This window comes from Rhipicephalus sanguineus, chromosome 11, assembly GCF_013339695.2.
Source record: "Rhipicephalus sanguineus isolate Rsan-2018 chromosome 11, BIME_Rsan_1.4, whole genome shotgun sequence".
NCBI classification, from domain to species: domain Eukaryota; kingdom Metazoa; phylum Arthropoda; class Arachnida; order Ixodida; family Ixodidae; genus Rhipicephalus; species Rhipicephalus sanguineus.
The window spans coordinates 34,813,309-34,831,518 of NC_051186.1; the positions used below are offsets into that span (position 1 = coordinate 34,813,309).

Consider the following 18,210-nt stretch of genomic DNA (forward strand, 5'->3'; position numbering starts at 1 on the left):
CTACTATTTGCAGAAATAACTGCACGAAAGCTACAAGTGGAACTCAGGCATTCATTATGCTTCTACAAGATGACATATTTAGGAAGCCTTAGCTAGGGAATGGTTGGCTAACAGGCTATAAATTATCTGTGTGATAGTGGTGATAGCAGGTTGAACTGTCAGTCCTTTGTTAGATGTAACCATTGACCTGACAGTTTCTTTGTTAGATGTAACCTAATCAAGCCAACAAACAATGAGTTGAACAAAATCATAGTTGACATTATTTGCAGTTTTTTTTCAACTGTACTGTAGTTATCATGGCACAAATGGAAATTAATTTAAATGGACGAAAAAACACCTTTGCCATCAGGGGGGCTCTAACCCACAATGTGAATGCATTTCTAGATAGCACCTGCACAACTTTTTCCATTTTTGCATGAAGTATTTTTTATAACGGCTTACTGCTCTCCCATAGTAGAGTATGCACATAGTACTATGAAAAGTCAACCATTTTACTAAACACACATGGATAGCACAGTACTTTAAATCATCTCTTTTTCTTTCTAAACTCCTAAACACAGGAGACATGCACGAAAAGTGAGTACATAGTACTTCAAAAAAATTTTTTAGACACACACATATGTAAGATATTTGGCAGGTCATTCGCTGAAATAAACTACAAGTAGCAACATGAACTTCAGGCTGATATTACCAATTTTATTCTTGTTTTTTCAAATATCTGTTGCCATAAATGTACTCTGATTGCCTCTCAGCTATCTGTATTGCATGCTGAATACTGTCGTAGAGTTGAGCAAGCGTGTGCGCCTGCCAACTGTGCATGAGCTGGAAATATGTCACGGAGACAACCGAACATTGATGTTTCAAGTTTTTATTTTATGCAGGTGTATACATGTTGGCATATGTCTGCTGCTGTGTTTCAGTGACGTACAGCTAAAGATAACGCTCACAGCTGGCTTACAATTGTTTTAATTCATGTCACAATGACGAATGGTTTCAAGTGTTCTTCCGGGACGCTTTTATTCTCACTTTTTTTTTTCAGACGGTTAGCATGCTAGGTCACACGTGCACTTTTCTTTTTCATCTTCTTAAATAGTATTTTGGTTCATATATGCATAGGATTCACATGTTAGGTTTCTTATAACCTTAAGAGCAAATTTGTTCCAGAAGTGCCTTTTGCATTCTGAAACGGAATAATAAATCGAAGAAATTGTACAATAAATTGGTAGACAATGCAGTAATTGGATTAAAATTGTATAAAGGTATATATGTTTGCTGTTACAGTACAACAGCAGGTAGCAAATAGCCAGTGTTGCTAGTATGCAAGTAAATGCAGTAGTTAAATTAAGTCAGAAATTTCATCTGACATGATACCCCTTCACAAAACTATTGTGGAAGAAGCCCAAGAATACGTACATTTAATTATCTCTTGTTTCTGCATTGATTGACATAAACCAGATAGAGCTTTTCTTGTGATGATATCACAGTCAATCAATTTTGTTTGACAACTGTACCGATACCAAGTGGTATAGTTTTTGCTTCCATCCAAGCCATCCTGACATCAAATGTGAATTAGGCTTGTGCTGCAGCTTGCACGATCGTTAAATGCTGTTCGCACCAATTAAATGATGCGCGAGCATGCTGCGTCCGCCTGCGGGATACTCAAGATTTCTTTCTTTCTTTTTTTAAGGGCGGTGTCGCGATCGCGCGCTCTTATCATCCACCTGAGGAACTGCTGAAAATAAGCGTCTGCAGTCGCGCGCGCGCTACGCTGCGATAGCGGCACGAAAAATATTCCACAGAATTAATGCACTGATAACAACGCCGTGCTGAAAATGGCTCTTTCGATAGTGGTTTAGATAATTTCAACTAAGACGAAACCTCGGTCGTCAAGCGCCTGCATTTCAGCTGAATATTAACAGAACCAACGGGAACGTCGGGTTGTTTTTCACGAGGTACCTGCAAAAGCTGTGTCCTTGCGCGACGCACACGACATGCGTGTCTCCCGCGATGTCGTACGTCAATCAAAATGAAAAAGGTGAATAAATAAAACAGGCGCATGCGCTCAAGTGCATGCATGTTTTGCGTCGCTATTTTTGTCCCCTCAAAAGAAAGAAAAGTGATAGCACAGCGCGCGCGCAATCGGTCGCTAGACCGCTGACCGCGAGCGTATTTCGCCGAGCTGCGCACGATATTCCAGAAAGTTGAGATGCGAAATAAAATAAAGACATAATACATTTGCCGGTGTCGCGTCATCGCGATGGTTGAGATGTAGTTGGAGAGCGCGTGAGTGGAAAGGACGCGTGCGCGTAGCGGTGCGCGCGCGGACTCTGTACGCCAAAGTAAACGCCTCGGGGCGTTTTGAAGGATCAGTTTTCCTTCCTCCAGACAGCGCCGCCGCTGGTTGTGTTATCTCTCGCTTATTCTCCACTCTGCTGAAACCGGTCGCTTCAGCGTATCCTCGCCTACTGGCTCAGTCGTCAGCGCGCCACGCCGGTCTCACGGTCAAACGCCAGCAGCCGAACGTCAAGCACACAGGAGTCGAGGCAAGTTCGGGGAAACTCTCCCTGTCCTTTATTATTTTTTTTTTTCGTTACGATACGCACTACAGGAAGTGTGTCGTATCGGTGCGTGCTAAGTCCACCCGTTAGTCGAACGAACGGCAGCCATTTTTGAAAGTGGACACCCCTCTTTCGAGCAGACGACACTTTGCTAAGCTTAGCCTGTTGCCCGAGGGATTATGTAAGTTGCTGGCGCGCCTTGACCGGTTAACGACCCCCCGCTGGGCCGCGTTAACGCCTTGAAAGAGTCGTAGTGAACACTCGCGTACTCGTGTAGCAAACTTTTTTCGCAAAGTTCTTTGCTTGTATTCTTTTCCTGTCCGCGCCGCAGCTAGTGGCCGCAGTGGTTGCTCTCATCCGCTCACAAGATGGTCACGCGGACTTTCAAACCCATCTTCAAGATCACCGTGTACCTGCTAGCGTTCGTCCTCATCCTGCCCTTGATTCCTATGGCGTTGGACTTCGAGCCTAATGAAAACACGTGAGTATAACATTCGCTTCTTTCGATTTGACGCTTTTAGCGGCCGAGACGCCGCGCCAAAGTTCACGGCCGGGTGAGGAGGATATGTGCGGCGGGTCATGTGCGCACGAGCAGCTGCACTGCAGGTGGTCGTGCCATTGCGTGACAGTTCCGAAACTAGTAGCTAAGGCGAGCGTTGCCCCCGCCCCTTTCCGCCCCCCCCCCCCCAAGAAAAAAAGAGAAAGAAAACCTGTCGCGAGATGTAACACCGCAGCTAACCCGTTCCGCTGCCGAGAACAACGTGAATTCGCGAGCGAAGATGTAACGTGCAAGCGGGAACGATTAATATATGGATGCTAGAGGAAAATGTGTAGTGATACCGTTGTGAAAATTCCACGTGGCCGAATAAACGCGACTTCCATTCTCATTCATGGAGCGCATTGAATAAACTAGTTGCCGCATATTTTCATGCGTGAGAAATACGCAACGTTTCACCCCGAGCGTTTTGACGTTAATTAAACATATAATTAGGGTGGCCTAGTTTAACTGCAGCTGCAGGTGTCGGCGATGGAATGACATTAAAATGCACTAAAAGTGCATGTCATTCCTACTCATGTAGCAGAGTTCTTTCGCAAATGCGCAGGAGGGATAAATTCAAACAGCACAGGTATCATTTCAAAGGTGGAGCCTCAAAAAGCGACTTGCACAGGTGTATTTTTATAGGTGAAAAAATACAATTGCAACTGAAATAGCGCATGTGTGTATAAATTTCTAAAATACTTTGAAACTTAATCTGTTCTGAGTACATGTTGTTTTATAGGTAAAAAAGCATGATATTCCACACAATTAGAGAACAAGCAAGGAATGTTGGAAAACAATTTAATAACTTGTGTAATTAAGAACTCTTTGCCTGTACAAAATATATTGGACCAAATTGAGCAGGAAAATGTAAAATTTGACTGCAAGAAGCAGATATTAGTTTTTCTTGTCATATCACTTTCATGAATGTCAAGTCTTCTATGAGAAACCTTTTATGTAATTTATAACTACCTTTATGCCCAATAGAAAAATTAATTCCATATTAGTAAAGTGCACTTTAGCTATTCTTTTTCCTTAGTGAAGTTTTTACTGGTTGCCCATGGCAGCTAAACAAAATTACTCAGAAATATGGACATTTGTATCAGAATTAAATCTTGATGCATAATCAGCTAATTTATGAAGTGTAACTAATTATGTCTTTAACTGACATAACTTGTTTTGCAATTCACAAACTGACTCGTGACTTCACTAAGTGAATCGGTTGGGAACGAATTTTCAGGATGAAACTGGCTTCGACATATCAGTTTAAGCGTGCAATAAAATGAATTGGTGCGGCAATTTTTTTTTTGCCTCCATGCATAAAACTGCTAGTGTTTTCTTTAAAAGTTTCTGATGTCTACCTCTTCGAGCAATCCATTTCATTAATTAGAATTGAGCTATATCTGGTGCAGGCATGTTTTAAAATGCCATAGATTTACAAAAAGAATACCTCACATAAGGCCACAACATTGTCATTTCAGGGTTGAAATACAAGACCTCGAAGGGCCTTTAGAACCAAATGATAAACTAGACCATGTTGAGTACCTTTTCAAAGATAAACTTCGTGGACCTGAATCACTGCCAGTGTACAAAGGTAAGGCAAATACTATACCATGCATTCTTCACTATCACCACCTGTTGACAGCATTTCTGTAGCTGCATATCTTGTAATGATATGCAGCTACAGAAATGGCTTGCTAAAGCTTGTCTTTGACTGATAGCCTTGTACCAGCTGAAACTGATAGCCCTTCTCCAATCATCTTTGCTCACAGGTAGCATTTACACAGGAACAGAGGGAGGCGAGATTTACAAAATCACTGGCGACCAGGTGACGCTAGTCGCCAAGCTTGGCAAGAAATGCGGTGAGTTGTACAGATGGAGTCACAGGTTTACAGCATTTGCTTTTTTTTTTCCATTTCATGTTTATTGCACAGGGATCTCGAGCTGAGGGATCTCGAGCTGAGAAGTCCAATAGATGTCCTAGTCAAGATGGCCCGTAGATGTCTACAGGTGCTTCAGTTAGATGTGCTAACGTTATGCTTAATGTTGGCTAGAAAATGTTTTCGAGAAGGTCAAGCAAAGAATTTTTTTTACTTTTTCAGAATTATTGTTAATGACTCCAGAAACGTTATACGAGCTGTTACAACTGCTTAAGCACTGTGGCAGATGACGAGAGAATGTGTTGCTTACATTTTAGTTCTCTATAGGTTGCCGAATATTTGTTTGTTTCTAATGGTCGTATAGCACTCGGCTTATTATTGAATAACTTTATGCACAAGTCCATCCTTACAGTGACTGCTCTAGCAACATGGTCTGGGGATTACATAATTCACACACTAGACTGCAGATGAATGATGTATTCATATAATTGAAATGCTAACATCAGCTACATTTTCCTGGAAATGTTGAATAAGCATATATTAAGTTATATCCCACCCAGCTGTTTCTCTTAAAGGTGTCCAGTATTGTACATTTTGAACTTTCTGGCCCAGTGTTTGTCTCCAAATTAGCTGGTTAGCAATATAACGTTCACTGCACGCAACTGCTTATTGTGCAGTTGTAGTCCTGTAGGTTAACAGTAATTAACTCCAAATAGAATGTTTTCCATCATTGCCTGGCTTGTCAACAGGTACTATACATAATTCTCATTTATTGAATGTTGTGTTCAACATCTTTGCACTCATTTCACAGAGGGCTTGTGGGAAGAGGAAGTGTGCGGTCGGCCACTGGGAATGCGTTTCAACAAAGATGGCCGCCTCTTCGTCATCGATGCTTACTATGGACTGTATGCCATAAACGTCGAGACTGGTATGTGCATGCTTCTGTTGCTTCCATTCATCTTTAGATGTGTATAATATATTAGCCAGAAGTGATATATATATGCAGTGGTATGCCTGATCTGTGATGAGTATCACCATATATCAGAGCTTTGTTTTGATATGCAGCCGCTTTGAGCAATAGTTAAAGAATTGACTAATGGCATAAAAGCACCTTTATTGATGCAAAGAAATTGTGGTAGTTATTATTTGTGATCTTTATAGCATTCTGCTGTTGCAATATTACTCGCAGTCTGCAATGTTTCTTGCTTTGTGTCGTTTAGCTTGCTGTGTCCTTACATATATAGCAAATGTAACTTAGAACAACAGAAAGTTGAGCTAATTAGCAAGGGTTTGTCATAAAGAGGTACTGTGCGAACATGGACACACCATCACATAAACGTTTTGTCTTGCTCTCTTCTCTTGTGTGTGTCTGCATGCCTTATCTTCCTTTATGATGGCAAATACCACGTAAATTCTGCAGTTTTGTTCACTCATTATGTAGAGGAGCCTGTATACATTGCTTGACTGTTTGTGCTGTGTTATTCGACTCAAACCATGCTGCAAGCAACAAAGTTGAATATATCAATCACTTTCATAAATACAAGTGTTTATAGTGATATGTGTCTTTCAAATTAGGTTACCGTATAAACGCGTGTAAGGGCCGCACCCGTGTAAGGGCCGCACCCCGTTTTTTTGAAGTGCATATTCTAAAAAAAAAAAAATCCGCGTAAGGGCCGCACCCACACTTTCCTCAACCAATACGTATTCAAAATGCGCGCGCGCGTAAGCTTCTAGGCGTAGTCGATAGATGGCGCAAGAAAACGCAACCATCATCATCGTCACCAGAGTATGTATATATATATTTTTTGGATTTTATTCGTGTTAAGATGTTCGTGAAGTGGGCTAAAAATTTTAACTTTTTTATTAGTATTCATAGACTCGCCAACTAAAGTTAAAGCAGGATTTTATCTTTAGCTTCTCACGTCTCTATACAAACGCGCTATCGGCGCTATCCATATCGGCATTAGCATCACCAACTTTGGCATGGCGTTCGCGTTGTTCGGTTTGTGCAGTTACAGTATAGTGCCTAGAATATTCTAGGCACTATAGTTACAGTGTTCTAGAAGTTAGTGAAGTTCAGCCAGCCATTTGCTGTAGTTTTCTGCACTGTTCGATGACCTTCGTGCTAGCTTGTTTTCTACACGGCGTTCACGTTTTGGCAAGATGGGCAAGTACCTGAATAGCTACACTGCTGGCTATAAGTTGAAGGTGATCGAGTATGCTCTCGAGCATCGGAAACGTGCCGCCGGCAGAAAATTCGACGTTGACGAGAAGTGTGTTCGACGCTGGTGTGCTCAAAAAGAAGCCTTGCGAAACACCAACAGCACTAAGCGCGCTTTCCGAGGAGAGCAGTGCAAGTTTCCCTATTTGGAAGATGATTTGCTCCGCTATGTGACTGAAGTGCGGAATGATGGTCTTGCACTCACAACGAACATGCTGCGTGTGAAGGGACTAGCCTTGGCGACTGTACTTGGGTGGATCCTATCTGCGTGGAGCTCGGTGTCGGCGGACATTGTGTCCCGAAGTTTTAAAGTCGCCGGGATATCTAACAGCTTGGATGGCACGGAAGATGACTGCTTGTGGGGTGACGGCGCTTCGCAGCGCACCATCTCATCTCGGACTCCAAGTCTGAGGACTCGCCGAGTGACGACGATTGAGCACGTATGTCGCAAGAAATGTCGTATACTGCAATAAACGCTCTTCGTTCGCTAACTGGTGCGTTTTTACTTAAAAAAAAAAAAATGTCGCGTGTATGGGCCGCACCCTGAAAATAGGCCCTCATTTCTTGAAAAAAAAGTGCGGCCCTTACACGCGTTTATACGGTATCATTGATGCATTAGCGTACACCTCAGAAAAATTGAGTCCCTTTAGCTAAGGCCAAAGAGGGTAGACGAAAGCATGTGCTCTCACGTTCAATTCACTTTTAATTCACATTTGATTTCTTTTTAACCTTCATTCATATCTGATTCGCTTTATGCACGTGCACTTCATGATCACTTCTAATCACTTGGCATACACTTCCTACATCCACTTTAATTAGCTTTAAGGGGAGGCCCTGCTTTACATACATATTTCTTTATTTTTTGGTATATTTTTATAAAACCTTCGCAGCTTATGTATATTTGTCTTTATTTCAAATATACAATTAATTTTCCAGTACAATTTGCCGTTTTTAACATATCAAACATGTCATGTACCATGTGAGGAGCAAGATTTTTTCTAAACTCTGAGGATTATAAAGCAAATCAGCATTTCACAATAACTTAGAATCAATACCGTATGCAGTAAAACAAGAATAGATATTCTAGGCCAATTTGAACGAAAGTTAAGGCTTGTTGAAATTTCGTGAGCAAAATCCCAGCTTGACACTCACTTGCAAATGTTCAACAAACCATAACTTTTATTGAAATGGGTTTAGAACATCCATTTTTGTTTTACTGCATTCAGTATTCATTCCAGCTTATTGTGATATGCTTATTTGCTTTATAGTGCTCTCAGTTTAGAAATCTTGCTCCTAACAAAAAAGCCGATATTTTAAAAGCTACATACTTTATTAGAACAAGAATTGCATGTTTGAAAATCAGCGCATACAAATGCATAAGCTGTGAAAGTTTCATAAAAATTTACTCAAACAAAAAACATGCTTCTGAAGCAGGGTCTCCGCATAGCTTTCACTCAAGCATTGCGGGTATACACCACACGACCTTTTGGTACCATTTGTGTTGTCATTGGTGGACGCCGGATTTTTTTTACTCGTGAGCCACATAAGGCTTTAACCTTAATATACTTTTTAGTGCATCGCAACTGGCTAACAAACATTTAAATCTTCCCATGACACTCATTTTTCTTCAAAGGTGCCATTCAGCACCTTCTACCATCCAGCACAGAAATTGAAGGGAAGAAAATAGTCTTTGGCGATGACATTGATATTGACGACGACGGCTCAGTGTACATCAGCGAAGCAAGCAACAAGTGGCCGCTCAAGAAGATTATCTACACAGTTCTGGAGCATGAGGACACTGGCAGGCAAGTCCAAACTTATACTTGCAATACTGTACAACGAAGCTGTACATGGTTAGGGAGTTCCATTTCTTAGCGAGCAGAAACGTGTGTGCCACATAAATTCGGCAAAACCGACTACTCACGACCGGTCCACTAAAAATGAACAAGGGAATGCATGGATGGCAAACAGCAACTTATGTGCCTCACAAAAGATAAGACAACTCATGCTGCTTAAACGGAAAACATGAAAGGAGGATACGTTAAATTAAAGACTTTCTGGACAGACTTTTCTGATTTAGTTGGAGGGTGTGTGATCGGCTATGGTATTTAAAGTGCTATGCCTTGTCAGAGATGAGTATCACCATAGTATCTGAGCTTTGTTTTCATATGCAGCCATATCTTGTTAAAGAATGAACAAATGGCTCAAAAGCACCGTATACTTGGTGTGCACATGCAGTCATGACAAGCATTTTATCTTGTTAGTATATCCAATGATTTAAGTTTTCGTTCTATAGAGGTTTAATTGGTTTCTCAAGCAGTCTTGCAAATTTTTCCAAAGCATGCTCTGCTGCAGTTTCCTTATAAGCTGTTAACACAAGTTATATCCATCTTTTCATTCACATCTATGTGGTAAATTACCACTAACCTGGTACTCGAAATCTTTTACCAAGGAAATTTCTTTTTTCTCAATTGTTTCCTGAGTGGTCTTTTTCAAATCTATTCAAGTATTTGTTACTACTATACCCGATGGGCGCAAGAGGTCATTATTTATTAAATTAATATGAAATTATAAGTATGCTGTTCAAACACACAGTATCAACAATGTTATAATTGCTAAGTAAAAAAAATATTACCAAGAAATCACTAAGTTGTAAACAATGAGCACAGACTATGGTATCTATGACCATAGAGACCATAGACTTTATGGTCTTGGTCTCAAACTAATATTTTCAAGGTAAAAAACAAGTTGGGCACAGGTACCATAATAGTAACCCTGTTCAGGTACTGCTGTTGCTAATCGACTCTTGAGTTCTTTATAGTAAGGCGTGTTCCAGCAGCTATTATGCAAATGTATGTTGAATCGTGCTTCCTGATAGTCTCACTTGACTGCATTGATGGTTTTTGCGTAGTTGGCAAAGGAAATGTCGAGCGAATATTACGATGCTGTGTGCTTTGTGAAATTCTGTTGCACCAATGCATGCAACAACGCCCCCGCAACTTGCTTTGTGAGGTACTATTGTGCTACAATGCACGCAGTGGAGATTTACTGGTTGTGCCTGTCCTCAACTCCTTGCAATACTCTTAAAATTTTCAAGTCATTCGGATATTGGCAAGGTGCTGACCAGACACTTCTTTATTTGAAAAAAAAAAATACTCTTGCCTTGATTTCTGTAAACCGAGACTTAATGAACTGCACCTACATTAATTATAAGAGTCAAGAGAAAAGTGCAGTTGACTGCAGCACTTTATGTGAAAAAAAAAATGTTTTATTATAAATGAACTTGCTATATTCAATGTTGAGCAGAACTTGACGTAAAACAATCACTGATGTACTGATATACATTCAGCCATAAAAGTTCATGGAACATGTGGAAAAACCTGAAATTCCCGTAAGCTTAGGCACATAACATTGTTTCAATAAAATTCCTCACGACGTGCATGTTTATTCATTAAATAGGAGCACCGTGTGTTACAAATAATAGTAAAAATTTATACTTATAATAGAACCTGCATCAAACTTCTATGGCTGGTTGTACACCCTGCAGCAAATGCTTATGGGATGCGAAATTTTTAAGAAAGCTATATTGCTGCATTGCCTAGGAACATAGCCCCCAATTGAATATTCCAGCCTGCAGTACCTCTTGCAACCTATACATTTACCCGCTAGATTATAAGCATCATGCACTAACGGAGTGTATATTCGCATTTACTGTGGAGCCCATGTCCCGCATATTTTTGCTGCCAGGTATAATCTAGTTGCTTGCTCATGGTCAATCAGATCAGTGAATCATAAGGCTAATAACCAGAACTACTGAGATAATAAACTCTCAGCGATGCTTGTGGGTAATGCACATGGCATGCACACCAGTTGCTACTATGCGACCGTTCATGAGTATTTTCCTTGCATATAGACAAGGTTTATTCTTTTGAGAGGCTACCTGCAGCATTAAAGACAAAGTGCAGACGTACGGTACCTGCTATTTCTGGAGAATGTGACACAAGGAAAAAGAAAGAAATGTTTGGAGGATGAAGAGCTTGTAATGGAATTACGAGGAAGTTGCGCTCCTTTCGCTAGAGTGACCTTCATTTCGAGGAAGGAAGGAATTGAAATCTCTTGGGTCGTCGATACGTGCCAATGATCTTCTATGATCACATTGCGCAAAACCATTGACGTGCCTCTTTCCTTATGCCAGGAGTGTGTGTATAATGAAGTCTTTGTTTTTTGTTGGGACCTTACGACTACTGTTCTGCTTTAATGGAGGTCTTTTTTATCTCCAACCTTTGTTCTTAACTTCCTTCTTGTACTTCTTTTTCGAGTGAATTCCGAGGGAGGTATTTTTTGTAAATAAAATTGTGATAGTTAATGAGAAAAAAATCTCCTGACAGACTGTTTGTAATGTTTTCTGGTAATTCGATGTTGCTACTGCAGACCAGTTCTTAATTGTACATTTTTCACTTAAAGCATGATTTGCAATGTTCAGAGGGCCAAAGTTACAGTGGAGTTAATGGTCATGCCTTTGCTCATTTTTATTAGCTGAGTCAGTTGAAACTTCATAGTCATCGGGATATTTAGGAAGTGTCACAACTACAACCTGAGCAGCTAGTTTGCTCCATTCTCAAAATCACTTTTACAGTTGTGTAGCTTGACCAAGACGTTCTAGATATCTATTTACTAGCTGTGACCTGAAGGTCACGGGATCGAATCCTGGCTGCCGCAGCCGCATTTCGGTAGTAAAAATGCTAGAGGCCCATGTTCTTAGTTGCACATTAAAGAGCCCCAGGGGGTCAAAACTTGCTGAGACCTCCACTATGACGTCTCTCATAATCATATTGTGGCTTTGAAATTTAAAACCTCCAAAGTTATTATTATTATTATTATTATTATTATTATTATTATTATTTACTAGCTGATAAGAAACTTCGATCACGATAAACCTCCATACTAAATGACTCTTCCCAGGAGAGAGGGGCCTTTTGGTTGCAATCATTTTTGCGCATCACATCAATCATGGTGGGCTTGGCATGTAAGGCGTTGCGCTGCTAAGTTTGAAGAAGGCTGGTTTTATTTCTGGCCACGGTGGCCACATTTCGATGGGGGCGAATGGCAAACACCTGTTTGCTTAGATTTAGGTGCATCTTAAAGATCCCCAGGTGGTCAAAATTATTTGGGAGGTACCTACCACAACGAGCCTCATAATTAACGCGTAACTACAGGATCACAGATATCAAGGAATCACTTCATTGCCCTCTCTTTAAAAAGGCAGATAACAGCGCTGTTATCTTATTTTCACGCGCTTTATCGTAGTACATCCTCGTTCCGTGAATCTTTTATCATTACTGCTCATATTTTCCATCGTCGTGATGACCCATTTAAAGTACAACCATCTTTTGCATGCACAAATATACCATTGGAACGAACTACTGAATGACGTTATATTCATCACTAATCATGATAATTTTGTTAACAAATTGAAGATTTTTTTTAATGTGGAATTCTGTGTGCCTGTACTTACTTGCCCATGTACCTTTTTCTTTTTTACATATAACTACATCACTGTGTCCTATCAGTGTTCTTAATTTTATGCACGTTATTATTACTGACTTCCCCCTTATGTGATGCCCAAATGGGCCTTTAGGGTATATGAATAAATTTCTGGGGCATTACGTGCCAAAACTATGTGTATTGTGGTTTTGGCACATGCCAGCAATTGTTATTGTGTGTTATAATATGTTCTCTAATCTCTCTTTCACTGTGCTTTGAAACAGAATTCTCAAGTTTGATCCCAAGACGGGGAAGACAACAGTGTTGATGAAGGGCCTGCACCTTCCCAACGGTGTGCAGATTTCCCACGACAAAAAAAGCCTCCTGGTGTGCGAGCTCTCCATGAACCGCATCCTGAGGTAATTCAGCTTAACTAATGGCCTGTGAGCTTTAGAGAAATTTCTCCAATACATACAGGCGTGTAGTATCTGCCATTATGCGTGCCACTCCATAGTAATATTTATCATAACACTACTGCCTAATTTGAGAGAATTTGGGCTGTACTTATTAGCAAATTTTAACTTCCTGGCTTTTTTTATTTGTGATGCTCCCTGTAATTATAGCTTGTTTTTTGAATACACTCAAACCTAATTATAATAAAGTCACATCTGATACGAAAATAAGTTCGTTATATCCGAAAATTCGTTATAAAGGTATATTTGTAACACTGTATATATGACAAAACTATTCTTCATTTACTTCGTTATAACCGATAATTCGTTATATCCGTGTTCATCATATCGAGGTTTGAGTGTATGTTAGTTTTATCTGTACCACAAGTTTGACTTGTGCATTGTCCCTTCTATTTTACGGAAATGACTGCTTGTAAATATTACTAGTGGTGCTGACACGTAGTCCTTCAGTGTGAGACGTCCCACTTAGCTTAAGCATTAAAAAAGAATTGTTGTCATTCAACGTTATGTTGAAGTCGTCAAAACAAAAAATCAATGTGGTTGAACTGCCTAATGCAACTACAGCATTGCCTCTTGCACAAACTCTTGGTTATAAACGCTAACATTGTCTGTGATCTTGTCTCCCACGCTTCAGGTACCACCTCAGAGGTCCAAAGCGGGGGAAGACCGAGGTGTTTGTCGACAAACTTCCGGGCTGGCCCGACAACATTCGTCCCAGCAAGCGAGGTGGTTACTGGGTGGCCTTTGCAACAGGCCGCTCACCCAACGACACGGGTGTCATCGATTACCTCATCCCCCTCCCGTTCATCCGCAAGGCAACCATCCGCTTCGTCTATCTCGTTGGAACGGCGTTGAAGACTGCCTCTCGTGTCTACCCGCTGCCCTACATCAAGGACTGGGCAGCTCAGGTTAGTCCACACATTGCCATTGTCATCAGGCTTGTCGAGTATGTTTACTGCGAAACATGAGTATCTCCAGGCAACTTCCAAGAGCCACTGTCTTGTTAACTGATTTGTCAACTACTTCATAATAAATAGAAAGTTATGCTATATTCATCATAAGCCTGAATATCTTGCATTTTATTGTGCACACAAAGTTTATCTTCAGTCTTGACTGTGCTTCTCTACAGCCATTTTATAACATTAATAGCTGCATGATTCTATTTGCTCTCCACTGGGACATATGATACCCTTGTTTGTGTTTATTCATGACGGAGCACATTTTCAATCGTGACTATATAGGTGCATGCGGACACCTTCTTCCTATCAAGCAACGAACATACCATGGTAAAAATATGCACGGCTGCACACTATGGATGTTTATGAAGCCTTTTGCAGCATGCTTAATGACATAATTGTGTGTGTGCCGCCATAGTGGTGCAGTTGTGCCACACACTGTAACAACTGCACCACAACATCTCTATAAATAGCCGCAAAAAATTGTGACATACTCAAGTAAATGAAGTGAATTAGTGTGTGTGTTGGTGTATCAAGTCACGTGACCTCAATGTCACATGTCATTAACGACTTCATCCGGTGACGTCATAGCGACATCATCACAAGACATGACATCACATAATGTCATAGCAAGAGACACTTATCATGCTTTTTCATTGTTACAAAGTAATTTAATGGGTCTCTCCTGAGGGCAGGGGCTTTCGCCTGCGCTCTCCTTAGCGTTGCCTAAAAAGACTGTCAATTTTTCAAGGTTCATTAAACCATCTTCATTTTTATGCGCTATTTTTTTTCCTCCAGTTTGAAAATGGATGGGTTCTTTACGAGACGGTGCCACAGTACGGCCTCGTCGTGGAGCTGGCCGCGGACGGGCGCATCCTCCGGAGCTTCCACTCGCCCAAGCATAAGATCCACATGTTGTCCGAGGTGCTGGAGCACGACGGCTACCTCTACCTGGGCTCCTACCGGAACCCGTTCCTGGGCAGGATCAAGCTCTAGTCATTTGCGTTGCTTAGCCCACCTGCCCTCTCACCACACCATCACGCGCTCTCCACACTTATGTCCACAGTACGTTACACAGTACGTCCACAAACGCTCACACCAGCAACCTGTGGCGCATCATAGCTCTCCAAGAACAAACCACTGGTGCCATCTACAGATACACGAGGAAATGATACAAGCTCTCTATAAACTAACAAAATACTCATAGTAACGTTCAAATGTTTTCAGAAGTGCCTTACAATCCACCTGTTACTTTCCTCGTAATGTTTCAATTGTTCATCTGTGTTTGTAGAGGTAGTTGAGTGCAATGCCAAGGATATTGTTAGGGTGGCTCATTTACACTGACGATCGAAAAATTGCACGACCAAGAAATTTTTCTTGCTTAGGTTGCTAGTGGTTACATGAAGCAGTCGTTGCCCTCGCCGCAAAATAAGCAGGGGTAAATGCCATTGAGCTGTTTTATGTGGATAGCACAGTTTAATCCTGCTGGTACAGTTATCTGTGTATCATGCCTAACTGTAGTGCTCATACTTTTATACATAATGAGCAGGTGCGTCTGCAATGAAATTGTAAAGATGTTAGGCTAGCATTCATGCCACTCTTGACTAGATTTGTCACAAGTGGCCGATCAAATCTATGCAGTCCCAAGAGTTAGAAACTTAACGCTTGCAGCAGTAGCGGATTGTAGCATCGGCAGAGATACCAGAAATCAGGCCAGCCACTTAGCATGCCTGAAAGAGTTAAGTTCTGCATTGCACTTGCTACATTTACGACGTCTAATGCTACACTGACATTTACGGTGTAGCTTTTGCGAAACTCTCCAAGCTCAAGAATGTGTGACAAAGTTGTGTGCAGTAGAATGAAACTCATGTCTAAGATTGAAAAGGATTTGTTCTAGAAGTCTTGTTCAACCCTGGGCACAATCACGATGCTGGCTACATCGTGTAATAGGTATGTGGGCAAGCTACAGCTATATGTCATGTTGAATGTTCTGGATGCTGGGATTGTGTTCTTTGATGATTACTTCCAGTGACACGTTGTTTCATGTAACGTTGCTTCTTCAGTGGAGTTTAAGTTTGTTCAATATATATGGCAAAATAATACTCCTCGTGAAACTACATACAAATGTAGTATCACTGAAATGATTATCTGAGAGCAGAACTGCTGATGTTCTGACCTGTTACGTGTAGGTACAAGACTTCGTGGAAAGTGTTTTTGTTCTATTTATCACTTCTCTTTTTCCGTAGCCCTTGTGCCTTGCTGGTTAAGTTACGTACTTTCATTGCTCATGACATCATCAGCATAGTCAATTTTGCTTAAGGATGGAATAATTGCGTGAAACACTAATGTGATAGGCTTGTTTAAACTGCTGCTCTGTACTTGCGTGTTGTTTATTGACATTCCTTCTAAAACACTTTCGAGTTAGTTTACAAATGATCATCAGAGGGCTCTTGTGTGGTCTGCACCCCTACAAAAGGCAAGAGCTTATCAAATTATAGCTTACTAAGTGTAATGAAACTCGCTTCACACAAACGAGAAGCCTTAAGTCTATTGTATCTTCAAAAGAAGTGGGTGGGGGGCTTTCTTAACAAGGAATTTACATATGTGGGATTTAGCGATAGGGAAACAGGGTGATATAGACTAAAGTTACTGGGCATCTTGTGAGGGTTAATGGTTGTTCGCTAAATTTTTGGAGATATTTTTCCGTGTGCACTTCAACCAGGGCATTATACATACCAGTCGTTTTTGAAATTTCTCGCGACTGTTTCGCAAAAAAATGTTCTGGGATGTGCAGTCTACGGGCAGATGTTGCAATAAAAGCATTCACTTGTGCCAAGAATTTTTGTTTGTTTGTTTGGTGCAGTGGTCGTCAGTTGGCAGAACTTGATTATGAAGTGCTTCAAGGATTTAATCACTTATACCCCAATCACCCCAAAATCCCTGAAACCTGTTCACTGTTAATCTTATTTGTGTCACGACTCTATAGATTAATGCTCACACTAGAGATTGGCAAAGGAATGTTGGCAGTGTAGTCCTGTTGCAGTAAATGCACCTACATATGAATGCGCACAAAAAATTGGACAATTACAATACTCACTGTGCTGTGCAATCAATGATGTACTCCATACTTCAGGCCTAGCTCATGCTAGTAAAACACGTTAGGTGTTTTGGCAATTCAACGATATTTGGTAACAGGTTTGGTAATTCAACAAAGATATAGAATGCGTACTTAGTACATCCACAGCAGGGTACAAATTGGATATTGCGACGGGAGAACAGGAGTAAACATGAATTCGGGCATAAGAGCCTTACGCTGCCACTAAATGCAGTGCAGAACACAGGTAAGGGCTGCTGTGCATTCAATGAAGTGGCAAGAGTAAGTTCCAGATTTCGAACTGTGTTGGTGCAACACTGAACAGACGAGTGATCATGGAGCGTAGTGTCTTGAAACTTTCAATAAAATAGAAAATATTTTACGAGATAGAGACAGACTCCAGTAACCACAAAGCATGCTGGCAGCAGTTTTTCCATGCACTACGTACACCAGCAACAGTGAGAATGAAAGGTGTTTTGAAACTTAATCGCGAAGAAAAGGCATTGTCGAACATGACCAACACCGACGGCAACAACTGCAAAACGTTGCACTGGCTATGAATGTATCTGTGCACGAGGAAGCTTGTCTAAAATACCTGTAGTGTCAGTGAAAGTTTCTCTGCATTTAAAATCCTATTTAATCAAGTGGACTGGAAGCAAACATAAGCAGCAAGGCTGTTTTGACACACTTCTTTCACTGTTTGTCCAAACTGGCACTTCAGACGCCCTTTCTTCAACTAATTAGCAAAATTTCACATGCTTGGCTGCATTGTAGGTTAACTGTGATTCTGCTATCTCTGTACAATGTCCAAACACTTGTGGATCCATAACACACTCTCCGGAGCACACATTTTCAGTAAATCATGGTTAGGAATACTAAATCGGTGAAGTTTTCACAGCGTGCGATTCGGGTATGCCCTTAAAATAGATCAGTATTTCAGGCATCATAGGAAGCGCACTTCATGCGCTACAGCTCATACATCACGATACCTTCAGTGAATATAGAT

At 40.9% G+C, this 18,210-nt stretch overlaps 1 protein-coding gene across 1 annotated transcript; it reads left to right on the forward strand.

Annotated features, from left to right (window-relative positions):
* Positions 1 to 2,365: 2,365 nt before the first annotated feature.
* On the forward strand, positions 2,366 to 16,949 carry LOC119374041 (adipocyte plasma membrane-associated protein). The gene is made up of 9 exons (XM_049420428.1): positions 2,366 to 2,547; positions 2,894 to 3,039; positions 4,578 to 4,690; positions 4,869 to 4,958; positions 5,788 to 5,904; positions 8,831 to 9,002; positions 12,966 to 13,100; positions 13,789 to 14,062; positions 14,909 to 16,949. Exons 2-9 carry the CDS (start codon positions 2,927 to 2,929, stop codon positions 15,104 to 15,106), a joined length of 1,212 nt encoding a protein of 403 aa, XP_049276385.1. The 5' UTR covers positions 2,366 to 2,547; positions 2,894 to 2,926; the 3' UTR covers positions 15,107 to 16,949.
* Positions 16,950 to 18,210: the final 1,261 nt, after the last annotated feature.

Bases quoted from the DNA above. Each gene is read 5' to 3' on its own strand.
- LOC119374041 (XM_049420428.1), top strand. From the start codon at position 2,927: ATGGTCACGCGGACTTTCAAACCCATCTTCAAGATCACCGTGTACCTG. The intron at 3,040-4,577 runs GTGAGTATAACA...TTGTCATTTCAG, and splicing joins TTCGAGCCTAATGAAAACAC to GGTTGAAATACAAGACCTCG. The intron at 5,905-8,830 runs GTATGTGCATGC...TTTTCTTCAAAG, and splicing joins TGCCATAAACGTCGAGACTG to GTGCCATTCAGCACCTTCTA.